We start from the raw sequence: 27362 nt of genomic DNA, 5'->3' as shown, positions 1-27362 counted from the left end.
TTTACAATTCAAATGCTATCCTGAAAGTTCCCTATACTCCCCCCACTCCCCTACCCACTCACTCCCACTTCTTGGCCCTGGCATTCCCCTGCACTGGGGCATATAAAGTTTGCAAGACCTATTGGCCTCTCTTCCCAATGATGGCCAACTAGGCCATCTTCTGCTACATATGCAGCTAGAGACACGAGCTCTGGGGGTACTGGTTAGTTCATATTGTTGTTCCACCTATAGGGTTGCAGACTCCTTCAGCTCCTTGGGAACTTTCTCTAGCTCCTCCATTGGGGGCCATGTGTTCCATCCTATAGATGACTGTGAGCATCCACTTCTGTATTTGCCAGGCACTGGCATAGCCTCACAAGAGACAGCTATATCAGGGTCCTTTCAGAAAATCTTGCTAGTGTATGCAATGATGTCAGCGTTTGGAGGCTGATTATGGGATGGATCCCTGGATATGGTAGTCTCTAGGTGGTCCATCCTTTTGTCTCAGCTCCAAACTTTGTCTCTGTAACTCTTTCCATGGGTGTTTTGTTCCCTATTCTAAGGAGGAATGAAGTATCCACACTTTGGTCTTCCTTCTTGATTTTCTTGTGTTTTGCAAATGTATCTTAGGTATTCTAAGTTTCTGGGCTAATATCCACTTATCAGTGAGTGCATATCAAGTGACTTCTTTTGTGATTGGGTTACCTCACTAAGGATGATATCCTCCAGATACATCCATTTGCCCAAGAATTTCATAAATTCATTGTTTTTAATAGCTGAGTAAGTACTCCATTGTGTAAATGTACCACATTTTCTATATCCATTCCTCTGTTGAGGGACATCTGGGTTCTTTCCAGCTTCTGGCTATTATAAATAAGGCTGCTATGAACATAGTGGAGCATGTGTCCTTCTTACCAGTTGGAACATCTTCTAGGTATATACCCAGGAGAGGTATTGCTGGATCTTCCGGTAGTACTATGTCCAATTTTCTGAGGAACTGCCAGACTGATTTCCAGAGTGGTTGTACCAGCTTGCAATCCCACCAACAATGGAGGAGTGTTCCTCTTTCTCCACATCCTCGCCATCATCTGCTGTCACCTGAATTTTTGATCTTAGCCATTCTGACTGGAGTGAGGTGGAATGTCAAGGTTGTTTTGATTTGCATTTCCCTAATGATTAAGGATGTTGAACATTTTTTCAGGTGCTTCTCAGCCCTTCGGTATTCCTCACTTGAGAATTCTTTGTTTAGCTCTGTACCTCCTTTTTTTTTTTTTGGTTTTTCGAGCAGGGTTTCTCTGTATAGCCCTGGCTGTCCTGGAATTCACTTTGTAGACCAGGCTAGCCTCGAACTCAGAAATCCGCCTGCCTCTTGTACCCCATTTTTAATGGGGTTATTTGAATTTCTGGAGTCCAGCTTCTTGAGCTCTTTGTATATATTGGATATTAGTCCCCTATCAGATTTAGTATTGGTAAAAATCCTTTCCCAATCTGTTGGTGACCTTTTTGTCTTATTGACAGTGTCTTTTGCCTTACAGAAGCTTTGCAATTTCATGAGGTCCCATTTGTCAATTCTTGATCTTACAGCACAAGCCATTGCTGTTCTGTTTAGGAATTTTTCCCCAGTGCCCATATCTTTGAGGCTTTTCTCCACTTTCTCCTCTATAAATTTCAGTGTCTCTGGTTTTATGTGGAGTTCTTTGATCCACTTAGACTTGAGCATTGTACAAGGAGATAAGAATGGATCAATTCGCATTCTTCTACATGATAACCGCCAGTTGTGCCAGCACCATTTGTTGAACATGCTGTCTTTTTTTCCACTGGATGGAGACCCAGACAATTCTTAACACCTACAACCTTTATCATTGCCTCTTAGTTAGTTATTCTCTCTCTTGAGGACACAAATACAGGTCAGGTTAGACCTAGTTAAAAGCAGATAAATGCAGGTTTATTAGATACTGCTCCTTGGTGTGTTTATCTGTTCCAAAGACTAGGACTAAGGAAGTCACAACTGGGCTAAGGCAAGGGGTTTTATGGATCTTAGGCAAGGGGTAATGACATGTCAGCCAGGGGACTGCATGCAGCCAAGAATATAAATGTGGCCTGACACAAAATTAAAAGCTTCACACATTAGATGTTTTTGTGTATGTGAAAATTTTGGGTCACTCAATTGCACAGTTCTTGAGTGTGAACTTTCTGTATGACAGTGTCATCTGCTTGTACTCAAAGGTTGGACATAACGAACACCTGATTATAGAGTTTTCTTTGTAAAAAAAAAAATGTACTCATAAAGTGCACTGTAGCTCAGATCTGAAGGGATTATTATTTATGACATCCTGACCCTGTCTCAGAAACAAAATAACCAAAACTTTCTCAAAATCAAAAGGCCATTTGTCTCTTCCTTCTTCAAAAGAGCATGCATGTAATAATTTCCTCTCCTGGCAGAGGCTCTGAGGCCATTCACACCAACTGCCCTCCTCTGCCCAGAGTCTGGAAGGTTCCGACCCTTACCAGCATCACCAGAGACAGGTCTTTATTCTTCTCTAACGGAGCTGGGGTCAGCAGAGCTCCAGTTCCGATGGCTGATGGACTGATGTAGGGGGGGAAAAAAAAGACAAGTTTTATGTGAGTGGACAGATTGACACAGAGCTATGACCGCCATTGAAAATACCTATGTAGATTTATTTTGTATTTGAGAGTGCTTACCTTCATGTATGTCTTTACACCGTGTGTGTGTGTGTGTGTGTGTGTGAGAGAGAGAGAGAGAGAGATGCCTGAAGAAGACGGAAGAGGGTGTTGGATCTCCCTGGAACTGGAATTAAAGTGGCTATAAGCCATAATGTGGGTCCTGAGAACCAACCCTCAGTCCTCCACAAGAGCAGCAAATGCTCTTGGCCTCTGAGCCAATGATCCAGCCCCTGCTCTAACCTTTTACTAAAGAAACATCCACACCCTCAGCTAGAGAACCAGAATGCACTCCTTAACTGGTCCAGATTTGTTACAACACAGCTTGAATACTAGCACTCAGGAGGCAGAGGCAGGTAGAGTGCTGTGAGTTGGAAACCAGCCAGGTCTATTTAGTGAGTTCCAGGGTAAACCAGTGCTATATAGTGAGACTCTGTTTCAAGTCAACAAATTAAACTCCTCTACACTCCTCATGCGCTCCACTGAGAACCCAGACTGGATGGGCAGGGGAATGAAGAGTGTGGGCCAGATTCCTGGCTCTTGGATCTGGGCAATTGGGAGGGAAGGTGGAGTCTGGTGAAACAGGAGGCTCCCTAATGTCTTCACCCCAGATTTTCATGAAGTATGGTCGGCAGAGGTGGAAACTGAAGGGCAAAATAGAAGTGAATGGTAAACAGAGCTGGGATGGAGAAGAAACCGTCTTCCTGCCCCTCATAGTTGGGTTCATTTCGATCAAGGTACAGTGTGTCCCTGCTTTTTGTTGTCTTTCCTTCCTTCCTGGTGTCCTGGCCCGATGATCCCTTGGTGAGGACCCTCCATCCCATAGGCCTCTTTGTGAGCAAAGCTTCTTTTAGTTGAGATGCTCTCAGAGCCCGGAGACAAGGTAACTATAACGAAGTAACATTTAAAAAACAACTGACAGATGTATTTCTAGAATAAGGAATCAACTGACTAAGAAACAAAGGAAGATAAGACATTCCTTTTTTTCTCCCCTCACTTTCTCTACCAGGTCACAGAACTCAAAGGACTGGCGACTCACATCCTGGTAGGCAGTGTGACCTGCGAGACCAAAGAGCTGTTTGCAGCCCGACCCCAGGTGGTGGCTGTTGACATCAATGACCTTGGTACCATCAAACTGAACCTGGAAATCACCTGGTAGTAAGTTCCTTGTTTTTCAAGTTCATCATGGAAAGGCAAGGGCCGATGGCTAGTGTTGTTCCGGGCTAGTGCTGGAACCACAGTGTCAGCGTGGGGCAGTGGTCACACCTGAACTGCTCACTCAGAATCATTTAAGCTCACCAGGTAGCATGCCTAGGTATCTCTCCTTTTCCACTGCCTACTTTTAAACGTTTTATTATAACCTGGTGTGGGGGCACATGTCTGTAACCCCAGCATGTGGGAGGTGGAAGCAGGTGGGCCAGAATTTTAAGGCTAACCTCAGTTTCATAGCAAATGTTGGACCAGCCTGAGTCATAGGAGACCTGTCTCCAAAAGTAAAATAAAATAGGGCCTGGGGAGATAGCTTTGTGATACCGCTTGCCCCACAAGTGTGAGGAGCTGAGTTTAGATCTCTACAACCCATGTAAAGCCAGACTCAGTCGCATACGTCTGTAAGCCCGGAACTCCTGCAGTGTGACAGGAGAATCACATGAAGCCAGCTAGCCTGCTAGACACAGCAGTGAACAAGAAACACCATCTCAGACAAGATTCAAGAGGAAGACTGAGACCAGTGGTTGTCCTGTGAGCTTTACATGCACACTGTAACCCCCTACACACACACACACACGATTCTTATCTTCTTTTTAAAAGTCACCTGATGAAAAAGACACAGCCCTTGGCTTGTGAGTGAACACGCCATGTTGCTATTTGTGTTGGAAGGCTCCCTTACAAATCAAAGTCAGCTGTGGCGACAGCCAAGGCGCCGCTGTTCTGTCACAGAAACATCACCCCGTGTCTGGCTTTTTCTGGGCTCACAATCTATGGTGGTTCATGAACATGCCAAAGGTCACTGTCCCCGATGGGTGATGGGATGTCAGTGAGCAGCAACCAGTCCATCTGAAACCCCAGCGACTGTGTTTTCCTTAGTGCTGAATGACAGTCTGCTAGTCACTTACCTGCCTAGAGTCCATCCAGACGAAGTTCTGAGGAGTGTTTACAGGTTCTCCCAACATCCAGCAGCTAATCCACTCGTGTCTCTTAACACTCTTGGGGAAACAGACACACCCAAAGCTTCTTTGTGGCCCCACAGCAGGTCCAGAGTCAGTCTTCTGCTGCACATTTGTTTATTTTCTGATAACCCAGGCTGGTCCAAAGTAGCCCATTCTCACTGGACTAAGTCGATACTGTCATAATGAGAGACCATATTTCCCCATTCTAGGATGACAGGTGATTTTAATAGATATGCTGACCTAAGTACCTATTGTCCTACAGTCCCTTTGACGTGGAGGACACAACCCCATCGTCGGGCCCTGGGAACAAGACAACTGCTCTCCAGCGAAGGATGTCCATGTACAGCCAGGGCACCCCAGAAACACCTACCTTCAAAGACCAGTCCTTCTTTGTAAGTTCAGTGTGATTTCTGGCATAAAAATGATAACACTGGGATGTTCCAGTAGAATTTGAAGTTGTGTATCACCCACATCCGAGACTTTCAAGAACAGGGGTGATGGCTCTGCAGTTAAAGTGCTTGCTTGCTATGCAAGCTTGAGGGCTAGAATTTGGATCAACAAAACACTCGTAAGCGCTGGGTGGGTGTGCTGGCCAACCTGTGACTCAAGCCTGGTACGGCTCAGATGGGAATCTCTAGAGCGGGCTACCTTGTAAGGCATAGAGCTCTGGGTTTGATTGAGAGAACCTGCCTCTGTGACACTAGCCATATCATAGAGCTCTGGGTTTGAATGAGGGAACCTGCCTCAGTGAATAAGATGGGAGAATAATTGAAAGAGTCCTGATGGATTCCTCGCCTATGCATATGCACATGCACTTACATATCTGCACCTGCATGCATACCACACTCATAAACACATGGAAAGAACTGAAGCCTAGAGATCACCCTAATAGTGTGGTGTCTAAGGATGCCACGTTCTGAGACACTTGGGCCCTCTGAGAACAGGGCTGACTTCCTCTGCCTGACTCTTCCCCCACTTGACTTCACTTTTGGAAAGATGGGAAACGGCACGTAGGTTTTCCGAGCATTCTACGACATGAATCTTTTCGAGTGTATTTGAATGAAGCCTGCTTGACCCTGTGGAGCCCTGCTAACTACCAAGGGGAACCCATTAACCTGCTTCTTTCCACTAACTTGCCCTTCTCGCCCTGACTTCTGAAGAGATGGTTGCGGCTGTCTGTCTTGAGTGCCTTGCGAGACACTTTCTTTGCCACGTTGCACCACAACCACTCTGTCGGTGACCTGCCTTCCCTCAGCCTGAACCCCAAGGCCCTGCTAGAATTCTATGTGAGTGTGGGCCGCCTGGAGTGAGGTGCTTGACACCAGGGAGCCTGTGCATGCAGCCCAGCATGTCTCTTGTGTCTTGCCTGTCTGTCTTGCTTGCTGGGTTATGAGAACTGTCCTGTCCTTGGGGTGGGAAGCATGGTCTTGCATGCAACTTCTTTTGCCCTCCTTTGCCAACAATTCCTGGGTTTATGCTGTGATTTTTTTTTCTCTGTGGTAACAAGATTTTCACTCTTAAAAACAAACAATTGTTTTTAAACAATTGTATTGGGGCTGGGGATATAGCTCAGTTTGGTAGAGTGCTTGAGGCCTGGATTCTAAACTCAGCACCACCTGAACCAGATGTGCTGGTACACCTATAACCTTGTACTCCGGAAGTTGAGGCAAGGGGACAGGGAGTTCAAGGTCATCCTCCACTCTATGTTAGCTCCGGGGGCTGAGCTCCTATGGGAACAAAGAAAACAGAAAGGAAAGATGGTGCTTTCAGTTTACCACTGACCTCAGACTTGCAAAAGCCAGCACTCAGCAACTCAGAAGGATTTGAGCCAACGTCGTTGCCATAGCTGCTTCTTTTTGTCCATTCTGCCCTGCTCTAGTAAAAGAAGCCCTGGAATTCATAGAAATGTCCTAGGCAACCTATTTTTATGAATTACATATTATATTTAAGAGAATACACAGACAAGTACACATACATATGAGGGATCCTCTGCTCTTCGTCTGAAAAATAAATGTCACCTTTAATTATCTTGAGAGGAGAGTAAAGAAGTTCTGGCTAATACATTAATAACAACAATAATTGTATGTCATTCATGAAGGTAAAAAGGACAACGAAAATACTCATGGACTTTCTGGGGAAAATAGGAAGAATGTATGGAACAATGTGTTAAAATAAAAATAATACCAAAACCCAATAGTCTGATACACTTGTACAAGTAACCATTTGTGGATTTGATGGCTATCCACGCTCACATGGTATACCTTGGAGGGCTACAGGAATGCTGATGTTACTTGCCACTTGTGACGAAATACCTGACAAGAGTCAATTTAAGGAGGCCACATCGGGGAAGGCAGGGTGGTGAGCCTCTGACACAGCTGATCAGCGAGTGTTAGCAGTCCAGAAACAGGTGAACCCGGGCGCTCAACTCCCTCCCTCCTCTTATTCAGTCTGAGCCCTGTCCTGTGGAATGCTGCCACCCACGTTCAGGGTGGGTCTTCTCACCTCAATTAAACCTCTCTGCCAATGTCCTCATAGGCAAATGTTTCCACAGTGATTCTAGTTTACTCAAGTTGACATTGAAGATCAGCCATCATGGAGAATCAATCGCTAGAAGTTGAACAGCATAATTTAAACAAGATTAGAAAACACTGGATCACTTCCTGTAGTATTTGGGAAAACATAAAGGCCCTCCGGGTAGCCATTCCCATTTGCTCAAAGCCCATTGCACCAGGCCCACTTCTCCCTTTCCACTCCACCCTTTCTGTATGTTCCACGGCTCTGCAAATACCCCACATTCTTTTCAGAACTCCTCCTCCTGTCCTCTACCTCACCAATCTCCATGGCAGGGTTCTAGAACCGTCTTTTCACTTGCTAGGACCTTGGTCTCATGGCATACTTCCAAATACATCCTTTGTGAACCAAGGTAAAAATCAACCTAGTCAAGGGGTAAGGACTTCTATGCCTCTGTCCCTGATGATTACGATACCTGAAGGCCAAAGTGCAAGGTGTTGTGAGACTGTGACTGTTTGTAGTTTAAGCTTCAAAGAGAGGTTACATCTCTGTGATTGGTGCCATAAAAGCCGACTGTTTTGAGAGAAAGGAGGTAAGCAATCTTGGGGAGCCAGTGGAATGGTTTTGCTGTTACACAGGGTAGTGAATTTTTTTCCAAACAGTGTGGAAAGTTTGCAAGGTCATCCATCACCTAGCCAGGTAGATTTGCACACACAGCTCTGTTGGAACATTTGGCTGTATGCAAATCTCCCTTCACAGGTGTGCATTCTTCATAGACTGTGAGCAGGGCATCTGAACGTAGTACAACTTAGTATTTGTCACTTAAGTGCGAATTGACCCTGGCCACCCAGCCCTCTGTACAGTCAGCAGCTCCACCCCTGATGCAGCCAAGAGGTGTATACAGGCGAGACTACACAGGCCCTTCTGAGGAACTTGTGCCTTCCGTAAAGGGCCTAAGGGTTGTTCAGAGATGGCCCAACAGTTAGTACTCCGATCCTTTGACCATCAGCTCCCCAAACTTTCCCATTTATCTTTACTCGGGGTGTAAGGGTATAACCGAATGTGAAAGTTGAGGGAGGAACTCAGACTGGAGAGGAGGAAGTGTCCAGGAGCCTGTAGCCTGGGAGAGCTCAGCAGAAAGCAGCCTCTGTCCTTCGGCTTCCCTCTATTCACTTGCTGGGATTGTTCATGGGGGCCATTTCTACCATGGTTGTGAAAACTCTTGATTTTTATATATAATCAAAACAGGCATTAGCTTAACACTTACCATGTATCCTTTAGTGTCTATAGGGAATTGATGCTGGGACCCAATCAGATACCCAAATCCCCAGAGGATCAAGCCCCTTATATCAAATGGCGCCATGATTGAATGGACCCTATATATACCCCACATCCCCTGTACTTAATCATCTCCTTATGAGCTAACGTATGAATTCTAACACAGGGTAACTGATGAGGAGATAGTTATTCTGCCATAGTGGATAATGGCAAGGAAAAAGTCTGTATGTGTTCCAAGGATTTCCCATCTGAGGTTGGTTGACTCTGCAATGTTTAGAATCAAAGGACACAGAGGAATGGCTGTTCTTCAAAAGTCCGATATGGAGGACCAAGGAGGTGGCTCAGTGGGTAAAAGTGCTTCCACCACAAGCCTAGCCACCTTAGATCAGTCACTGGTGTCCCTTAACCTCCACACGAATACCTTAGCATACACACAAGCACAGACAGACAGACAGACACAGACACACAGAGCACTTGTCATGCAAGCATGAGAGACTAAGCTTGGTTATCCAGAACTCACAGAAAGCTGGACATGGTGGTGCACATGTTTGTAATCCCAATGGTGTTTCTGTAGTGAGATGGGGGACTGAGGCAGAAGAATTATGAAAAGCTCACATTGTCAGCTATCCTGCCATGCTCAGTGATGAACTAGAGACCATAGCTCAAACAAAGTAGAAGACAGTGACCAGTACCCAGGGTTGTCCTCTGACCTCCACACCCACGTTTATCCCCATCCATACAGACACAAACAAAACACAATAAAATAAAACTTACAATTTCAACCTGGAATATACCAAGAAAAAAAAAAACAGTTTCTAAGAGGCTAATTTCAAAGACCTAGAAAGCCTTGTCTATAGGCAACATACTTATAAACACAACACAACATGAAACTGTAAACTTAGTTAAGGCATCATCAGATTTTTTTTTTGCAATTTTAAAGACTCAGCTGGGAAGTTCAAGATATGAATTTTGTAAAGTTTGTAGATGACAATGTCATACAATGGTGTCAAAAGTTTGGACACACCAGCCTGAAGAAAGACAGTGCAAGGGGTGCTTGCTTTGAAGTTGCTCTGCTCATGAGAGCAAACTGGTTGTCTTAATTATCTGGAAATCTCTTCCTGTGTGAGCATTAAACCCAGGGGCTCACACATGCTGGGCAGACTGTCTACCCACTGAGGTATCGCCCTAGCTCAGTTGCCTGCTTGTCTCTCTTCAGAGCTTCCTGAAGCACAAAGTCAACCAGAGGCAGGCCTTACTTGACAGAGAGCTGTATTTCCAGAGACTTCGACTTAGAGACTTAGACCCCACCACACCTTCCACCTCCACCTCCACCTCCTCCTCCCCTCCCCCCAGGGCTTGCCTTCTATGGAACAGATGTCCCACCCTTCAGTGTCTTTCTTTTATTTCCACAGAAGCTAAACGAATTTCAAAAGTCCAAACTTTGTCAATAGATATTTTTCAAAAGATAATTGTTGTGAACTGAAGCCAAACAAATATCCTTGGAGCAAAAGAACATGGGATTCCAAAGTCTTTTAAGATACACACACACACACACACACACTGTACACACACAAAAATAATAATAAAGAAAAAGATGGGTAGTGTTATTCTTAATGATGGCTGCCAAGTACTGTGAGATCCTGGAATTCATAAAAACAAGCAGCGAGCGTCCCCACTCATCCTCAAAGTGCATGGGAAAAATGTCAAACCTAAGAATAGCACTGTGACCTTTCACCTAGGTCCAACAATGGAAACCATTTTTAATGGCTTGTTTTCCCTTTGCCTGCATACACACACATATCAAATAAATTGGTAACATTAAAGCATTTTCGTCTTAATTGCCTCCCCTCTTGACTAGAGATGAACCATGCCAAATGTATCATGTCCTATCTTTCTCCACAGTCAAATCTGCCAGATGACATCTTTGAGAGTGGAAAGGCGGCAGAGGAGAAAAGGCCACTGTCCCTCAGCTTCAGTGACCTGCAGGATGGAGACTGTGTCTTCACCTCCAGCTCAGCCACCTCCCCCTCCAGTTCACACTCAACCCATCCAGAGATTACCATCACCCCCGCAGAGCTTACCCACAGCAGCCTGTCCTCACAAAATGAGGGCACTGAGGACAGCAGCTCAGCGTCTTCCAGCAATTCTTTGGGTGAGGACCATGAGCCCAAGTCCCACCCAAAGAGTGATACGGTAGAGCCCGGGAAGCCGGGTGTGGCTACAAGGTCTGGTACCGAGAGCCTGTTTCTGGAGAATGGTGTGGCCGAGGCTCTCCTGCAGGAATCAGATGAGGCCTCTGAGCTCAAGCCCGTGGAGCTGGACACTTTTGAAGGAAACATCACAAAGCAACTGGTGAAGAGGCTCACTTCGGCTGAGGGGCCCATCACTACTGACAAGCTTTTCTTTGAAGGCTCTGTTGGTAGCGAGTCTGAGGCTGGCCGGTCCTTTCTGGATGGCAGCCTGGAAGATGCCTTCAATGGACTCTTCCTTGCATTAGACCCACACAAGAAGCAGTACAAAGAGTTCCAGGATCTGAACCAAGAAGTCACTCACTTGGATGATGTTCTCAAAGTAAGTACCTTTCTGGAGAAAAAAAAAAACCAAAATCTGATTTAGTTTGGAAAAATGCATCCTAAACCAACATTGCATTTAAGATAACAAATCTTGTCCTGTCACAGGACCAGTGTATACCTGCTACGTAAGTGGAGGTAATATTTTAATTCCAGTTATATCTATCAATTTTTATTTTTCTGACAATAAATCAGCTTAGCTAAATGGATTAGGAGTTGGTTTATAAACTCTAAAAAGAGGATCTAGGAATAGGGTGATGGCTCAGTGGCCTAGTGATCTGACCGTTAGTCATGCTTTAGTGACAGGTTCCCGAGAGGAAGGACCTGGGGGATGATAAGATAAAGAAGGTAGGAAAAGTTGAGGTCAAGAGGTCTCACACAAGCTGTGTCTTATGCCAAGTACATTTTTAAAGAAGCACAGCATCTCATATACAATTTTCAGAGGGAAAAAAAAATGGAACAGAGTTAGAGGAAAACTCTAATACAATGAGGCAAAGTCAGCAGGAAGCTAACCAAGCAATGTTGCATGAAGGGAACACAGGATATGTCAAGTGAGTCACAGGCTGAGCACACAGCAAGCGGCCTTAGGACTGATACCCATAATCCTTTAGTAGGGAAGCGTTGGAGTCTCAGGATCTGAAGCTCCAGCTCCCTCAAGGCCCAGGCCATTGCTGGCCCTGCCAAGTGCTTCCTGCTTTTAGACAAGGAAACTATATTCCTTCTTCATACATCAGAGCCTCAAGGAAAGCCTTATGTCAGTATGGCCCTGCACCCCAACTGGGAAGAGTTTACCATAAAACCAGGAGGACCTGAGTTCAGCCTCCAGAACCCACATAGAAAAAGCCAGGCATGGCTTGAAATGCCAGAAATTCCAGAAGCCAGTGGACTCCTGTAGTTTGCTAGCCAGCCAGTCTGGTCAACTCAGTGAGTTCCATGCCAGGCAAAGACCCTGACTCAAAACAAGTTGGAACTTCAAAAAGCAACACTAGAGGTTGACCTCTGCCTTGTGTGTCACACACACACACACACACACACACACAGACGCACACACACACACCACATGCATGTATTTCTTCATGTAGTACATACATATCCCCAACCCGACCCCAGAATCTCCAGACACGTATGAAGTCTAAATGTGAAATACTGGTATTTGTTCATCATGGTCTCAAAGATGCTACTGGTTAGGATCTTTCTGTGGGTACCATGGAAACTGGGGAAGTTAGCCCCAAGGTGAGGAGTCATCCTCTCTTCTCACCATGCCACCAGCTAAGGGTAGCTCCTTGTGAATTTAACCTAAGTCAGCAAACTTTTGAGACCTCAAAACAATCAGCAACAACTCACCTTTGCTCATGTACTAGAAGTCAGGGAACCAAAAAGAAAAAAAATCCAACAAAGACAGTTTCCTCTGTCCCTGGTGGCCAGATAAGGCGTAGGTGTAAAGGCAGGAGGGAGAGTTAATGCCCACTCAAGGAGGATATCATAATGACGGTGTCACCATGGCTACATCAGAATGCAGCTGTCTATACCTGACATACAGGTAGAAACTCTTCTTAAATGCAGCATGGGGAGACAAGATGACAGGGCCATTGACCTTTGTGTCCCTGCTCTAAGTATTTGGTCACTTACCTTCAGCAACTGAGAGCCAGTCCATAAGAGGCCCCTTGTCCCTTTGTAAGATGGTTGTCTGTGGCCTTTGCAGTGACATCTGGAGCTATACTCTCAAGACTTTCTGACCATCTCCTTTCTCTCCGTTTGCTCATACTGACCTAGCTACAGACAAGGTTTGTGTCTGAGGAAATGATGAATTATGTCTCTGACACTCTATGCCCTCTGGCTTCACCAGAGTTCCGTTCTAAAGAGAACCTCTGAGAAGCAGGAGAGGGCGCTGTGAATCTGCTCTCTGTAGTACACAGCCCAAAAATATACACCTAGAGCCCAAACATGGAGAACACTTGGATGGCACTCCGTTGTGCATCTCATCTGCATGATTGACCCCCTGTCAATCAAAAGGTGTTCATCTCAAAAAGCTGAAGCACACACTTGACCCTTCTAAAGAAGGTGCCCTGAGAAAAGGCAGTGATTGGGTTTAGTCTTCATTCCGAGGGGTAAGGGTCCAACCCAGTCTAAGGTACTGATTAGGAGCTCAGCTCATTAGGATACTTTGAGCTCATTATCCATCCATCTTGTAAAACCTTGGTGATCCCAGAATCTTTTCTGGCTCAGCTTGCCCTTGTCCAGTACTATCCCAACACCATTCTAGTGAAATCCTCAACCACTTGTCTTTTTGCTGTGACCAGTTTTTGAAGTCATCACTGAGCTGTGTACAAGATCTTCTTACACAGAGGGCTGACTTAAGAAAGGAGACTTAAGGGCTGGAGAGACGGTTCAGTGGTTAGGAACACTGACTACTCTTCCAGAGGTTCTGAGTTCAATTCCCAGCAACCACATGGTGGCTCACAATCATCTGTTAAAATATATATATATATATATATATATATATATATATATATATATATATATATATATATATATATATAGAGAGAGAGAGAGAGAGAGAGAGAGAGAGAGAGAGAGATACCAGCACTCGGGAAGCAGAGGCAGTCAGATTTCTGAGTTCGAGGCCAGCCTGGTCTACAGAGTGAGTTCCAGGACAGCCAGGGCTACACAGAGAAACCCTGTCTCGAAAAAAAAACAATAAAACAACAACAACAAAATCAGTAATGGGATGGGATGCCCTCTTCTGTTGTGTCTGAAGACAGCTACAGTATTGTTATATAATTACAATAAGTAAATAATATTTTTAAAAAAGAAAAGAAAGGAGACTCAAAAGACAGGCCTAATAAGCACCAGTTTCCCTTTTCTCCCTGACGATGATCACCAGCATCAATTGGCAGCTAGGTCTGGGGCAAGTGGCTTTCGCCAGACACAGCTCTCTCTTTTTCTTCCTCCTTCGCATTCCTAGGATGCTAAACATCTTAAGGATCAGAGACTCAATGATGCTGCTTCCCGGATGGAGATCACAGAGGGTGAATGAGACAACCGTGATCTAAAAGACTGAAGGACATTTTCCCATGTGCTTCTGTGTCATCCCAAGTGTCTGGGACAGATCCCCGCAAGGCCCTTCCTACCTTGTGCTAAGAATCTGCAAGGGGATCCTCCTAGCCAGACAGAGGACACGCAGTGTGTCTTCTTTGTAAGATGTGTCCTGTTCAACCTACCTCACGTCCTCTTGAATATGTGGATATGCTTTTCTTTCTCCAGGCTAAAGCCACTGGCATAGCAGCCACATAGCAGGCTTCTGTGTTGGCTTCTGTCCTGGAACCTGCTGTAGAAGGAACTTGTCCCCATAATTCCAGGGCTTGCCCGGAGGGGTGATGGGACTTGTGCCTTTCACCTCCAGAGCAATCAGGATCATGGTCCCATCATGCCCAAGTCACCCATTTGCCTCTCCGTGCTCAGAAAAAGAAGCATCCTTGAATGGAACATGGTGATGCAGGGCTCCCTGCCAAAGCAGCCTAGGGCAGATGTATTTGAGCAGTTTCCTTTTCTGGAATTCATTTTTGTCAATTCTTTAGGGCCTACTTTAGACAGAGAGCTCCAGGCATGGCACTTTGTCACTTGGTAGCAGAGACTGGTTCTGGTTAAGAGTCAGCAGTGACTCCGTGGCTTTTAAAATTTGTCTGCTGGGTTGGTTTGAAGAAGAATTTTTTTCTAAGAATATATTATATTATATTCACTAGGCTGGTCTTGAATGCATGAGATCAAATGGAGCTCTCAGCTCAACCTCCTGCATGCCTGGGGCTGCTAAGTGCTGTGGTACCCAGCTTGCTCATTCTGTTTGATTTGGTGGTGAGCTCTACACCAAAGGAACATGTCACTTCTGTTTCCCAAGACTTTCAGGTTGTCATTTTTTTTTAAAGTTGTTTTATAGTCATTTCAGGATGTCATTTTTTTATAGTAATGCAACTTCAAACAGAGGTAGATCTGTCAGTCTGCCAAAACCCCCAGTGATACTCAGTGACTCTCAGTGATCCCCCCCCCCCCCCAGTGACCGACTTAACCTTCAGTCCTGCATCTTCTATCCTTCCTTCTCAATTCTGTTAGAACAATTCACAAATGTTGTGCCATTGTTTCTGTGGTTGTAATTCTTTTGTCTCAAGATGAAAACTAAACGCCAATGAAAAATAAAGCCTTGGAAAACTGTAAGAAAGTGTCACGTTTCCCACGGGTGCCATGAGTCCTGCCAGTGCCCCTGGTGTGTTGATTGGTCTCCTTGGTACCTTCTGCCTTTGCAGTGCAAGCCGGCTGGCAGCCGCAGCAGGTCTTCCAGCCTAAGTCTGACGGTTGAGAGTGCTTTAGAAAGCTTTGATTTCCTCAACACCTCTGACTTTGACGAAGAGGAAGAGGATGGCGATGACGTCTGCCACGTTGGAGGAGGCGCAGACTCCGTGTTTTCAGATACTGAGACTGAGAAGAGTAGGTAAGTGTGAAGGCAGCGTGTGCTTGTGTTCCTGCCCACCCCCATCACAGTTGGTGCGGTCACCCTTTGCTACTGGCAGGGCTGGCCCAGTGCACATCTGCAAGAGGGTGCAGTCCTTGCTGTCCTGTCCAACCACATATGGCCCAAGACAGCCATGAGTGCTGCCCAACACCAAATCATAAACTTACTTAAGACACTACAGCATGCTGTGTGGGGTTTGTTGGTATCAAGATTGCATGGTTCTTGGGCATGGACTTTGTAGGGTGCAATATTGAGCCAAAAATGTCAAAAGGTTGAGCACACCTGCGGATGACTTGATACGCACTTCCTTTTAATGGTTAAGTACAGCTTCTAATTATCTGTGACCTATTGGAGGTTATGTAGGGAACACCAACATCTCTTGTTTCCGAGAAGCATCTGTGTGATTCGTGTACACAGGCATGTGTGGGGTGGGGTGAAGAGTCTACACGGCAGGTGGCCGGACTTTGACACCCTGTCCCTGCTGTGTAATTTCTGTTCTTCCAAAGCCCTCAGTTTGCTGAGCTCTGTTTTCCCAGCATCCTTCCCTCTTTCATTACAACTCATCTCTGCATGAGGCTGAAATCATTGGTGCACATCCCAAAGCCAAGCTTATGTTTCCCTATAATGTAAGATGGAGGCTTGGCACTCCTTTTGACCTATGTCTCTCCTGGTAGAAAAATGTGTCACCTTCTCCATATGGTGTCTCTTGCAGCCAAGCCAACGTTCTTTTTTGGGTTTTTTGTTTTTGTTTTTGTTTTTTTGTATTTTTGTTTGTTTGGTTTTTTTCCTTCCGAGACAGAGTTTCTCTGTGTAGCCCTGGCTGTCCTAGAACTCACTTTGTAGACCAGCCTGGCCTCAAACTCAGAAATCTGCCTGCCTCCGCCTCCCAAGTGCTGGAACTAAAGGAGTGCGCCACCACTGCCCAGCCAAGCCATCGTTTTTAGAGCCAGATCCTGAGCCCACTTTGTGATTTCAAATGAAACAAAAGAAGCTTGATGGCAAGTGCCCGCCTTCTAGGAAACAAACACCTTTGCTACAACAGAAGTGACATATGAAGGTTTTCAGATCACAGCAAACTTGCCTGTCCAGCCTTATAGAACCAGCAGTGAAGGGCTATTGTTTTTGGGTTGGCTGCTATTATTGTTGCTGGAGAGGGTTCCTTTTCCAAAGTAAGACCAAGTTTACAGTATGTGTGTGCGTGTGTGCGTGTGCATGCGTGTAAACAAAAGCATGAGGACAAAAATATATTCCTTGAACAAACTGTAAAAAGAAATGAAGTGTAGAAAATATAATATTTAATGTATAGTTAGTTCTGCATGCTATATTGAGATTCTTTTGGCTTGGCTGAATTTGCAAAATATTTCTTCTCTTAAACTTTTCCATACACATGTTAGCTTTTGCTATAAAATATCACCTCTTTTATACATTCTATGTATGGCAGCCTAAATTGGATCCCTGGCACCCAAATGTGGAAGGGGAGATCTAACTGGACAGAGATGTCCTCTGACCTCCAGGTGCACATGCGCCCCTCTCTCACAAACACAAAATGATAATAAGTAGGTTTTTTTTTTATTTCAGCAGAATTAACGTATAGAAGAGGCATGCCAAATAATTCTAAAGTATAAAAATAAGTGACAGCTATGCAGTGGAGGCATTTGCCTTAATTCCTGCACTCAAGGGGCAGAGGCAGACAGATCTCAGTGAGTTCAAGGCCAACCTAGTCTACAGAGTGTGTTCCAGGACAGTCAGGGGAACACAGAGAGAATCTGTCTCAAAAAACAAACAACCAAAAAGTTCCTTTTCCCCCAAATTCTATTTTTACTATTTTTCTTGAATGGAGAATATTCTACTCTTTTGACTATTAGAACATCTTATAATGACTACAACATCATGATGTAAACATTGAATACATTGAAAAGACAGATACAGTGTGGCGGTTTCATCCCTTCAGTCATGACAGATTATTTCATTGACATTCAAGAATGTCACTTTCGGAGCTAGAAAAGCCATTGGCTTTGTGTCCTCTTTCAAAGCTGTGTCCATCACCTGTACCCGGTCCTTCCTTATATCTATGTATATATTATTGGCTAGGTTCTGCATATGAAGATCATGTGAGTTTCTTTTCTTTCTGAGACTGTATGAACTTGCTTAGTATTATATATTCATTGTCTAAGTCCATCCATTTTTCTGCAAATATTGTGATTATATCTTTCTTCAGAGTTGAAATATGCATATATGTATATAACATATGCTATTTTTATGGCCCATTCATCTACTGATGGTCAACTAGTTTGGTGCCAGTCCTTTGCTATAACAGATAAGGCAGTAGGTGTTTGTAGTTCTACCTCTCTTACGGATTTTTCAGTTTGGGTGATGGATAGGTGCATACAAAAATGCATTCAATAGTAAACAATAGTTGCATTGTGTGTAAAGCCCACAGCACCTGGATTCCTATTCTACTTCATTGAGATAGATAGACTTTAGGTCTGGTTAATTTTGGTGTATAATGGTTTAATTTACAAGGCTCTTATAATGAAGTTTATATTTAAAAAGAAAGGAATTCACTGGGTAGTGGTGGCACATGCTGCTGTCACTCAGAAGGCAGAGGCAGGCTGATTTCTGTGTGGTAGAGGCCAGCCCGGACTACAGTGCAAGTTCCAGGACAGCCAGAGATACACAAGGAAACCATGTCACAAAAATAAATAAATAAATAAATAAATAAATAAATAAATAAGAAAAGAAATTCATTTTTAAAAATCTATGTACCCAGATCATACAATAATCAAATAACCCAAATAAATAAAAGACTTATTTGTAAACTTGAAAACATAAAATATAACAAAATATATGTCAATTGGAAAAAGAATAAACTGGCCATAGTGAAATCCAGCTGTAATCCCAGCACTTAGAAGGTGGGGCCGAGGCAACTCAGGGCCATGTCTCAGAAAGAGAAGGGAAGAAAGAAAATTAGATAACACTTTATAATGAAACTTTATAATGTGAGTGTCCGTGATGGTATGACTTCACAGTGTGACAGTGGGTAATTTCAGACAATGTGACAGTAGGTTTAAAGAGAGCAGGAGAAACAGGACAGAGCCGAGAGGTGCACAGCCACACTCCCCTCCTGGTGTCTGCCTGTCACAGCACTGTCACCCAGCAGCAGCCCTCTGCAGCTTTTTTTCCCCTTGTCTTAGAGTAGCAGTTGGTATGAGGCCATGGCAAGGCCTGCGAGATTACTTTTTTTTTTTAATTTACTTTTATTATTATACATAAGTACACTGTAGCTGACTTCAGACACACCAGAAGAGGGCGTTAGATCTCATTAAGGGTGGTTGTGAGCCACCATGTGGTTGCTGGGATTTGAACTCGGAACCTTCAGGAGAGCAGTCAGTGCTCTTACCCGCTGAGCCAGCCTTCGAGATTACTCTTTAATGGGATCACTCATAGAAGCCCACAAACAGGACTGTTGATTCCCAGGGAAGCTGGCAGAACCCCTGCCCACAGGGTGGGCAAGCACAGCAGGTGCAGAATGAGGGCACAGTTCAAAGCCTTCTCAGGGAAGCTACTTCACAAAGAGCTCATTGTGCTCAGAAGGCAAACAGCAGCCTTTGTTTGCCTGGTCTTTTGATACTTAGGCAAATTGGCAACTGAGCTGAAATAAGTTATTTAGAAAGGTATCCCTGCTTTTGAGAGCAAACCAGGGAAGGACAGATTTCAGTGGGGACCACGTTAAACTTGGCCTGTGGTTTGTGCACAGAAAAAAAAGAGCTCGTGTTTCACCTACCTTCCTGTTTCAGTTACAGGTCAGTTCACCCGGAAGCCAGGGGTCACCTTAGCGAAGCTCTGACTGAAGACACAGGTGTAGGGACCAGTGTGGCAGGAAGCCCACTCCCGCTCACCACAGGAAATGAGAGCCTGGACATCACCATAGTCAAACATCTACAATACTGCACCCAGCTCATCCAGGTAGGATGTGTAACGTGGGGGAGGTGGGGCGCTGACGTGACAGAAAGGTGTGCATAGTGTGTGTTTTAGCTTTGCCAAGGAAATGAGAGTTCAGAAGTAAGAGCATGCGGCTGTTTTGATTTGAACCAAGTCAAAACCTTGATGTCCATCTAAACCTTTCTTAAGCCTGGGTTTTCAATTTCAAGTTAAACCTAGATGTGCAGACTATGGGGGTACCAGGCAGAGGATGGTCAGTGTTCACATCCAAAGCACCAGGCAGTAAAGGAGAGGGATTCAACAGAGGAAGACGAAGGTGCCATCCATAGGCAGAGCTGGAGAACAGTGTTAACTAGATAGATAGTATGGGATGTCTAGTTCATGTCCCACCACATGTTGCACTAACAGCAATGTACTAACAGAAGCAGATTATGGCTCCCCAAATGGTAAGTGAGAAAGTTTCTTCTGTTTAAAACAGGGTCTTATGCAAGCCAAACTGTTTCTCGAACCCACTGTATAGCTGAGGCTAGTCTTGAACTCTTGACCCTCCTGCTCTACCTCCCAAGAGCCAGGGTTGCAGGCCGGCTTGGACTAGTAATTTTAAAGAGCAACGGGAAAGATCATTCCTCCAGGTTATCTATCCCCTCACCACTCAGTGCTCACACTGGAACACCATGGGTAAATCTGTTTACCACCTGAGGTGTACAAGTAGCCCCAGAAGCAAAAGTGTAGAAGGCCTTTCACAGGCAGGAAAGTTCTCAGCTGTCCCGAATGGGGCACTTTCCCAGAGGCCTGGACTTAAGTGCTTCTTCCTTGCCTGGCTGCTTGTCTTCTCTCCCTGCTGTGATCTGTTCCCAGATGGCTTGAGTGTACATGAAGCAGGAAGGAACACACAAGTTGTAATCGCAGCTTTACAGAAATCGGCCCCTGAGACAGGCTGCGGTGAGAAGAGGAAGGGTGTCCCTGTGCCAGCCAAAACCCAGGAGGCAGGGAGAGAACAGAGGGAGGGTCCAGGGCTGGGCTTCCCAGGGGCTGGACAGCATTAGGCACACAGTTATAGAAAACATAGAAGAAGATGACTTTCTCCAGCAAGCAAATAGCTTTCTGAGCATAGTGGAACACACGTATAAGCCCAGGACTGGGCAGATAGACATAGGAGGATCCAGAGTTCAAGACAAAGCCTGGACTACATAGCAAGACATTGCCTCAAAGAAAGGAACCACCTGATGGGAAAACTGAGGCATGGAGGTGCTGTGGGAAATGGGCTGGCTGTCAAAATCCTTGCCTCTGGCCAGACCTGAGCCCTGTCTATGTGCAGAGCTGTTGAGTATTTCTGCTATAGCCAGATTATCCTCGAGCAGCCTCTCGCACGCAGTTTTCCCTGCTGAGCAAATGGACCCAGATGTGGTGCTCATGCCTACAGTCCCAGTACTGGCAAGGCTAAGATAAGAGGATCGCTACTACACGTCTGAGAGGCCAGCCTGGGCTACAGAAGCAGATGCTGTATCAAGCCAAGAAAGAAAGGATTTTTGTTTCCTTCCAGCTATTCACTGCTTACAGTCACCTGAGTAAAACCCTTTTAGGTCTCTAATTATCTTCTCTGACTCTGATAATGTGCTAGGAAAACCGCCAGCCTCTGAGAGGTAAATAGCTTTCTTGTAAGACCTATGAGAGGTGTCTTCCATGGAGCGGGGAAATCAGTCAGTCAGGATGCTGCTCCTCTAGCAGGGCCATGAGGGACAGTCCAACTTTCTTGTGGAGCAGATCTGTTCTAGGAAAAACAATTTTATAGGTAATCTTTCCTTTTTTTGTTTTTTGGTTTTTTTGTTTGTTTGTTTGTTTGTTTTTTTTTGGGGGGGGGGGGACAGGGTTTCTCTGTATAGCCCTGGCTGTCCTGGAACTCACTCTGTAGACCAGGCAGGCCTCGAACTCAGAAATCCACCTGCCTCTGCCTCCGGAGTGCTGGGATTAAAGGTGTGCGCCACCATGCCTGGCACTATGGGTAATCTTATGGAGAAAAGATATAGGCTGAAGGAGTGAGAATTATAAACCCACTTCCCACTTGTTATCACCCTACAATCCTAGTGTTTCCTACCACTTGGTATATATAATTGCAGGAAGTTAAAATAAATAAATAAATAAATAACCGGCATTCTGTGAGCTCACTGTACTTCTACTTTAGAAACAAGGTTTGTGTCCACTGTGCCTGCTCACAGGAAAGACATCAGTGTGTAATTGATACTTTTACTTTGTTTTGATTTTTATTTTGTAGCCCAAGCTGGTTTAGAACTTAACTGTGGAGCTGAGGCTGGCCTTGACCTGATCTTCCTGCCTCTACTTCCCGAGTTTTGGGACTACGGGCATACACCACCACACTTGGGTACTTGTTAGACTTTGGAGTTTGAGAATTCCATTTATCTTTAGGGTTTGAGTGGTCTAGACAGCGTGGCATGGCAGTGTCATTATCACCCAGGGGTCACACCTGCCATCCCTGCCTACCAGGTAACCTGGGCAGGTTCCCAAGGGTCACAGAAGGAGCAGAGCCTTGGAGCAACGAGTTGCTTAGGTCCTTTCCTGTCTGAGAGCTCCTTTTCCTTGCCCCCTGCACACAAGTGAAGCCAATCTCTGTTTCTGTGGCACTGGGCCAGTTATTTACCCTGGGGTGTGCCTCAGTCACAAAGTGTTTCCTGTCAACAACATAGGACTCAGCTCATCAGGTCACCATGAGACATGTGTGAACTAGCACGTGTATAGGGCTCAGAACGGCACCAGGAATACTGGCAGCAGTCTTGGATTACACTGGGATAGCTCTAACCACAAGAATGACCATATAATATCCTCTTAACTTTCAGCCTGGAAACAGGGAAATTAAACCACGCAGTGAAAAACCCAAGCACTCATAAAAACAAATCCTATACTGCTCATCCCTAGGTCACAGCCTAAATGCCCTCTGCTATCTTCAAGGAGATGGAACTTTACATAGAACGAAGGACAGGGCTGAGTGTGGAGTTTATAGCACGCATTTGGGAAGCTAAGGCAGGGGAGTTATGAGTTTGAGGGCAGAGTGAGCTAAATAGTTTCAGGCCAGTCTGAAGCACATGGTAGACCCTGTCTGAAAGAAAAAGAGAGGCGGGGGAGAAGAAAGGAGAAGAGAGAGAAGAAAATGGAAAATTCACAATAAATTGAAGCTCTGCCAGTGAGAAATCTCCAGAACATAAACATATGTGAAAAGCTTGAAAGTAACAAAACCAGGTGTGATTTTCTGACCTGAGGAACGCTGACAGGCTGGACTAAAAGTGCAGCAGAGCTCTGCCTCTGCAACCTCTTCGGGAAGGGTGCAGAGGGGAAGGTCACTGCCCTCGTCGTCATTAAAAGGGCTTTAATTTGTATTGTCAGCAAATCGTCTTCTCTAGCAAAACTCCCTTTGTGGCAAGAAGTCTCTTGGAGAAGCTGTCGAGGCAGGTCCTTGTGATGCAGAAGCTGGCAGCTGTGAGTGACGAGAACCTCGGGAACATCACCTCTGTGGTGGAAGGTAAGCCTGCCACCTGCAGGCCATCCCTGGAACCAAAGCACGCCCGAGCACGCATGCTCACTGGAACTCAGTGGCGAGGCAGCTGAGTATACTCCAGCCTCAGTCTGGCTCCAAGCATGTGTCTGGTGCAGAACTTTGGGGACGGTTCAATGTGTGCAAAGATCAGACCTCATTCCTTAGTAGCCATCTACCTTGGTTTTTGAAACAGGATCTCTCACTAGCCTGAAGCTCACTAGGCTAGCTGGCCAGCAAGCCCCAGGATCCTCTTGTTTCTCTCTCACCCCTCCCCAGCACTGAGGTTACAGCACTATCTAACCAGCTTTTTAACTGTGGGTCCCAGTGTTCAAACCCGGGTCCTTGTGCTTTCAAGGCAAACATTTTACCAATTGAGCCATTCTTCAGCTTCACAGCAGAACAGGCCATGGAGTAGATACCCATGACTTTTTGTGATCTGGCCACTGGACTCTCATAAAGGCAAGGGTTTGTCTTTTTCACATCAGATATAAATGGAAAAAGAGACTTCTGGGTAATCTGTAACTGAGCCTAAACTCACCCTGAAGTTCTCCCGATGCATTTCTGCCTCTCTTTTCTATTCCTGCTAAGAGCAGTGACTTTGGCAGGTAACTAAAAGGTGGGAGAAATGGCAGACATTCGGGCTGCAAATGAGTTGTGTCCCATGCTCTACTACAGCCTCGTCCTAATCACAGGCACCCACAAGTGTGATTGTGAGCATGAGCCACCTGCCCGTGCTGTTTGCTTGGACTGACCTGGGAGCCACAGGGCAGAGGAAAGGCTCTTCCAGCAAACCCTGCCGTGTTCCGGCCCCTCCGAGGGCTTATTCTGTATGGCTTTTTTGCTATAAAGTCACAGGAGTTTAGTGTGGTCTCCCCAAGGCTGAGCAGCTGTGCCTTGTCTTTGAGAACAAACAGCTGAGTATTCACTGAGTTCTCTTTGCTCCAGGGAGGAGGGTTTTTTTTCTCTGGACCACCTACCAATCCACAAAGACTGTAGTAGTTCCGATAGAAAAGCACAGTCCTAGTGGCTGTGGGGGCATATCTAATCTCATCTACTCAGGACACTGAGACAGAAGGATGACCACTTCAAGGTCAGCCTGTGCTATAGAGTGAGATCAAGGTTACCCTAGGCAAGACATATTTCAAAATCAATAGTAAAAAGAAGGCTAGAGATGTAACTCAGTGGTAGTGCATTCCTGAGATCCTAGGATCAATCCCCAGTACCACACACACACACACACACACACAATGAAAAAAAAAAGGAAAGAAGGGAAATTTGCCTGGGGTGGGGGGTGGATAGACAAGAAGATTAGGAATTCAAGGTTATCCCTTTGTTTGAGGATAAACTGGGTTACATGAGACCTAGTCTTAGCTAATGAATGAATGAATGAATGAAAATAATGTTAAAAATAAAACAAAGTAAAGGTTTTTAAAAACACAAAAGACAGGCTCTAATGTCCCTGGGACACCTTACCACCAGACCCAGGTCGCCATCATCCTCTCTTCATTAACATCCCTCTTCTCTTCCAGCCATACCAGAATTTCACAAAAAGCTCTCCTTGCTGGCCTTCTGGACCAAATGCTGCAGCCCCAGTGGGGTCTACCACAGCTCCGCTGCCCACCTAATCAAGCAGCTGGAGGCCAGCTTCGCCAGAAGCATCAACAAAGACTATCCAGGACTGGCAGAGCCAGGTACATACCGCTGTGAGAGGCTGTCCTCCTGCAGCCCCGGGGGGGGGGGGGGGGGGGGGGCGGCGGCGGGGGGATGAGGCCAGCCTCAAAAGAGAATTACACGCTCTCCAGGGGAAAGATGGGATAGCCAGCTTGACTACAAAAAAGATGTTGAGCATGGAGAATACCAGCGGTCATGTCTTTTAAAGTACTGTATCCATCATCCCCCACCTCCCACTCGGCTGTGGCAAACTGCCTGACAGAAACGGCTTCTAAAGGAGGGGTAGACTTTGGCTCACATCTCAGGAGGTACTGCCCATCCTGTCAGGGAAGGCATGGCAGCTGAAGCAGGTTGGTGCAAGATGCTGGGAGCATGTGGCTGGTCACATCAGAGATAGCACACAGAAAACAGAAGTGAGCCGAGTGTTAACCCCAATTGCTCACCCCATGGCCTATGTCAGCCAGTTAACCCCCGAGTTCCGATGTGTCCACAGCCTCCCAAACAGGACCACTGGCTGAGGACTAGATAACATCTGAGCCCATGAGAGAAATTTCCCAGTCAGTCCACAAGTACTTCATGTCTGTATTGTTTGTACAGTTGTCCCTCGGTGTCTGTGGGTGAACAGTGCCGGAGCCTGCCATGCATGGCTGAGTCTGTTTGCTTACTTACATCCCTTGCTTACACCAAGCATGGGTTTGTATACAAGCTCCACACTTCCTCCTCCGTACCCCAGACCACTTAGAAGGCTTGGCTAGACAAACACCAAGTAAATGGTTGCTGCATTATATTGCCTGGGGAGTGGCAGCATTTACATGTTCAGTATAGATGTGCTTTTCCTTGGGTTCTTGGCCTGCAGTTGCTTACATTCATAGATGTGCGAACTCAGGGGTACAGGGGGCTTTTTCCTGAATGTACCTCCAATGAGAGGATGTCAGACAGTACAGTGACTTTTGAAGATGGAATCCTAGTCTATGCCTACAACGTGAGCCAGCAATTCTACTCGTAAATACACAAAGAGAAATGTACTCCTGTCTGTGTAAGACATGCATAAGAAGATTCACAGCCCGAGACACAACAGACAGAATTCGGTGACAACTAAAATGCCATGGGCAAAGGGCGACTCCGCAGAGACTGTGTTGAGTAAAATAAACCAGACATAGGAAGCGCATGCTGTACATTCTGTTGACACAAAAGTTCAAGAACAGGAAAAGCTAGCTTATGCCAGAGATAAAGCTTGGGTTATGAAGGGGGCGTGGTAAAGACCTATCAATCAGGAGTCTAAGGCCAGCCTTGGGTGTATGGCACACTGGACATCCACGTGGACTGCGTGATGCTGTGCCTCAAAAACAACACGAAAATGGACTTGAGGTTATTTGTTCCCTGTTGAGAGGCTGAGTGGCTACCAACAGGAAAGACCCCGAGAACTCCTGGAAGGATGTTGCTCATCTTTCACTTCCTGACTTAGATGCTATCATGTGAGTGTGGGAAACAGTGACACTGTCTAGCTGTACACTGCGCAGGTTAACTCACTTTCAGTGCTGTACCTTATACTTCTGTGATAAACATGAATTAATGAGTGTCAGTACCACAAGGAAAGGGTGATAAAAGGTGAGTGAATGAATGAATACAAGTACCAAAATAAAAGGTGAATGCCCTCTGGCGTGATGGCTCAGCAGTTAAAAATCACTGGCTGCTCTTCCTGAGTTCAGTTCCCAGTACTCACATGACAGCTCACAACTGTCTGTAACTCCAGTCCGAGGGGATCCAATTCCCTCTTGTAGCCTTCTTGGGCATCAGGCACACACAGGTTACATGGATATACATATATGCAGGTGAGACACCCATACACATGAAAATGAATAAATAATAAAAAGTTTAAGTGAGTGCATGAACACAAGTACTATGTTAAAGATGAATGTACATAAGTGCCATAATAAAAGGCTAATGAATATTATTAGTATGGTGATAAACAAATGAATATATAAGTTCTATGATATTCACATCTGCTTCCACAAGTGTAGTGGTTATCACATTCATCATGAATAGCATGCAAAAAGATGAATGAATGGATGAGTGAATGAATGAAGGAGTGAATGAATGGCCTTGTTTCTTAAGCCACCTTGTCTCTTCCTTTCCAGTGTTTAGAACCCTGGTGTCCCAAATCCTGGACCGAGCTGAACCTCTCCTTTCCTCCAGCCTCTCGTCGGAAGTCATCACTGTCTTCCAGTACTACAGCTTCTTCACCAGCCATGGTGTGAGTGACCTGGAGACTTACCTGGGCCAGCTAACCAGGCAAGGTAGGCTGTGGTCTCCCGTCCTGTTGCACTAGTGTCTCAGCCTGGGTCAGCTTGGGTCTTCCTCGTCCGTCCGGGTCGTTAGTGAAGGTCGTCCTCCACTGCTGAGCTGAGGCTTGCCTTTTTAATGACTTCTGTGGGCTTTTAACTTCAGTAAACTTCCTGGTGTTGGAGCTGGAGCTCACTAAGCACACTGTTCCCCAGCAGGAGTTCACT

The 27362-nt window shown here is 45.5% G+C and overlaps 1 protein-coding gene and 1 long non-coding RNA gene across 9 annotated transcripts in view; one reads left to right on the top strand and one right to left on the bottom strand.

Moving 5' to 3' along the window:
• Ripor2 (RHO family interacting cell polarization regulator 2) overlaps nucleotides 1–27362 on the top strand; it is a 223839-nt gene that overhangs the window by 181325 nt on the left and 15152 nt on the right. For 5 of the 7 annotated variants that reach the window (XM_029468441.2, XM_021180185.2, XM_029468439.2 and 2 more), the window contains exons 10-19: nucleotides 3273–3398; nucleotides 3671–3819; nucleotides 5092–5221; nucleotides 5990–6115; nucleotides 10521–11189; nucleotides 15487–15671; nucleotides 19490–19658; nucleotides 23031–23166; nucleotides 24711–24872; nucleotides 26991–27149. In XM_029468441.2, coding sequence (XP_029324301.1) covers nucleotides 3273–3398; nucleotides 3671–3819; nucleotides 5092–5221; nucleotides 5990–6115; nucleotides 10521–11189; nucleotides 15487–15671; nucleotides 19490–19658; nucleotides 23031–23166; nucleotides 24711–24872; nucleotides 26991–27149 — 2011 coding nt within the window. The other 2 variants (XM_021180186.3, XM_021180188.3) reach the window with 2 other exon arrangements.
• LOC147001041 (uncharacterized) lies at nucleotides 70–27362 on the bottom strand. Of its 2 annotated transcripts, XR_015045457.1 has the most exons (4): nucleotides 27128–27362; nucleotides 10700–11201; nucleotides 2488–2566; nucleotides 70–1898 (listed from the first exon to the last, which is right to left on the bottom strand). It is a non-coding gene; the product is annotated as an uncharacterized LOC147001041 (long non-coding RNA). The 2 variants fall into 2 exon arrangements; XR_015045458.1 differs by lacking the exons at nucleotides 70–1898; nucleotides 2488–2566 and adding an exon at nucleotides 6824–7436 and having other exon boundaries at nucleotides 27128–27359.

The sequence above is a fragment of the Mus caroli genome, unplaced genomic scaffold (genome assembly GCF_978045245.1).
Source record: "Mus caroli unplaced genomic scaffold, Mus_caroli_1 scaffold_15, whole genome shotgun sequence".
Lineage (NCBI taxonomy): Eukaryota > Metazoa > Chordata > Mammalia > Rodentia > Muridae > Mus > Mus caroli.
Note: the sequence above shows the minus strand (reverse complement) of the source record. Positions and strands in the feature narration are given on the sequence as shown.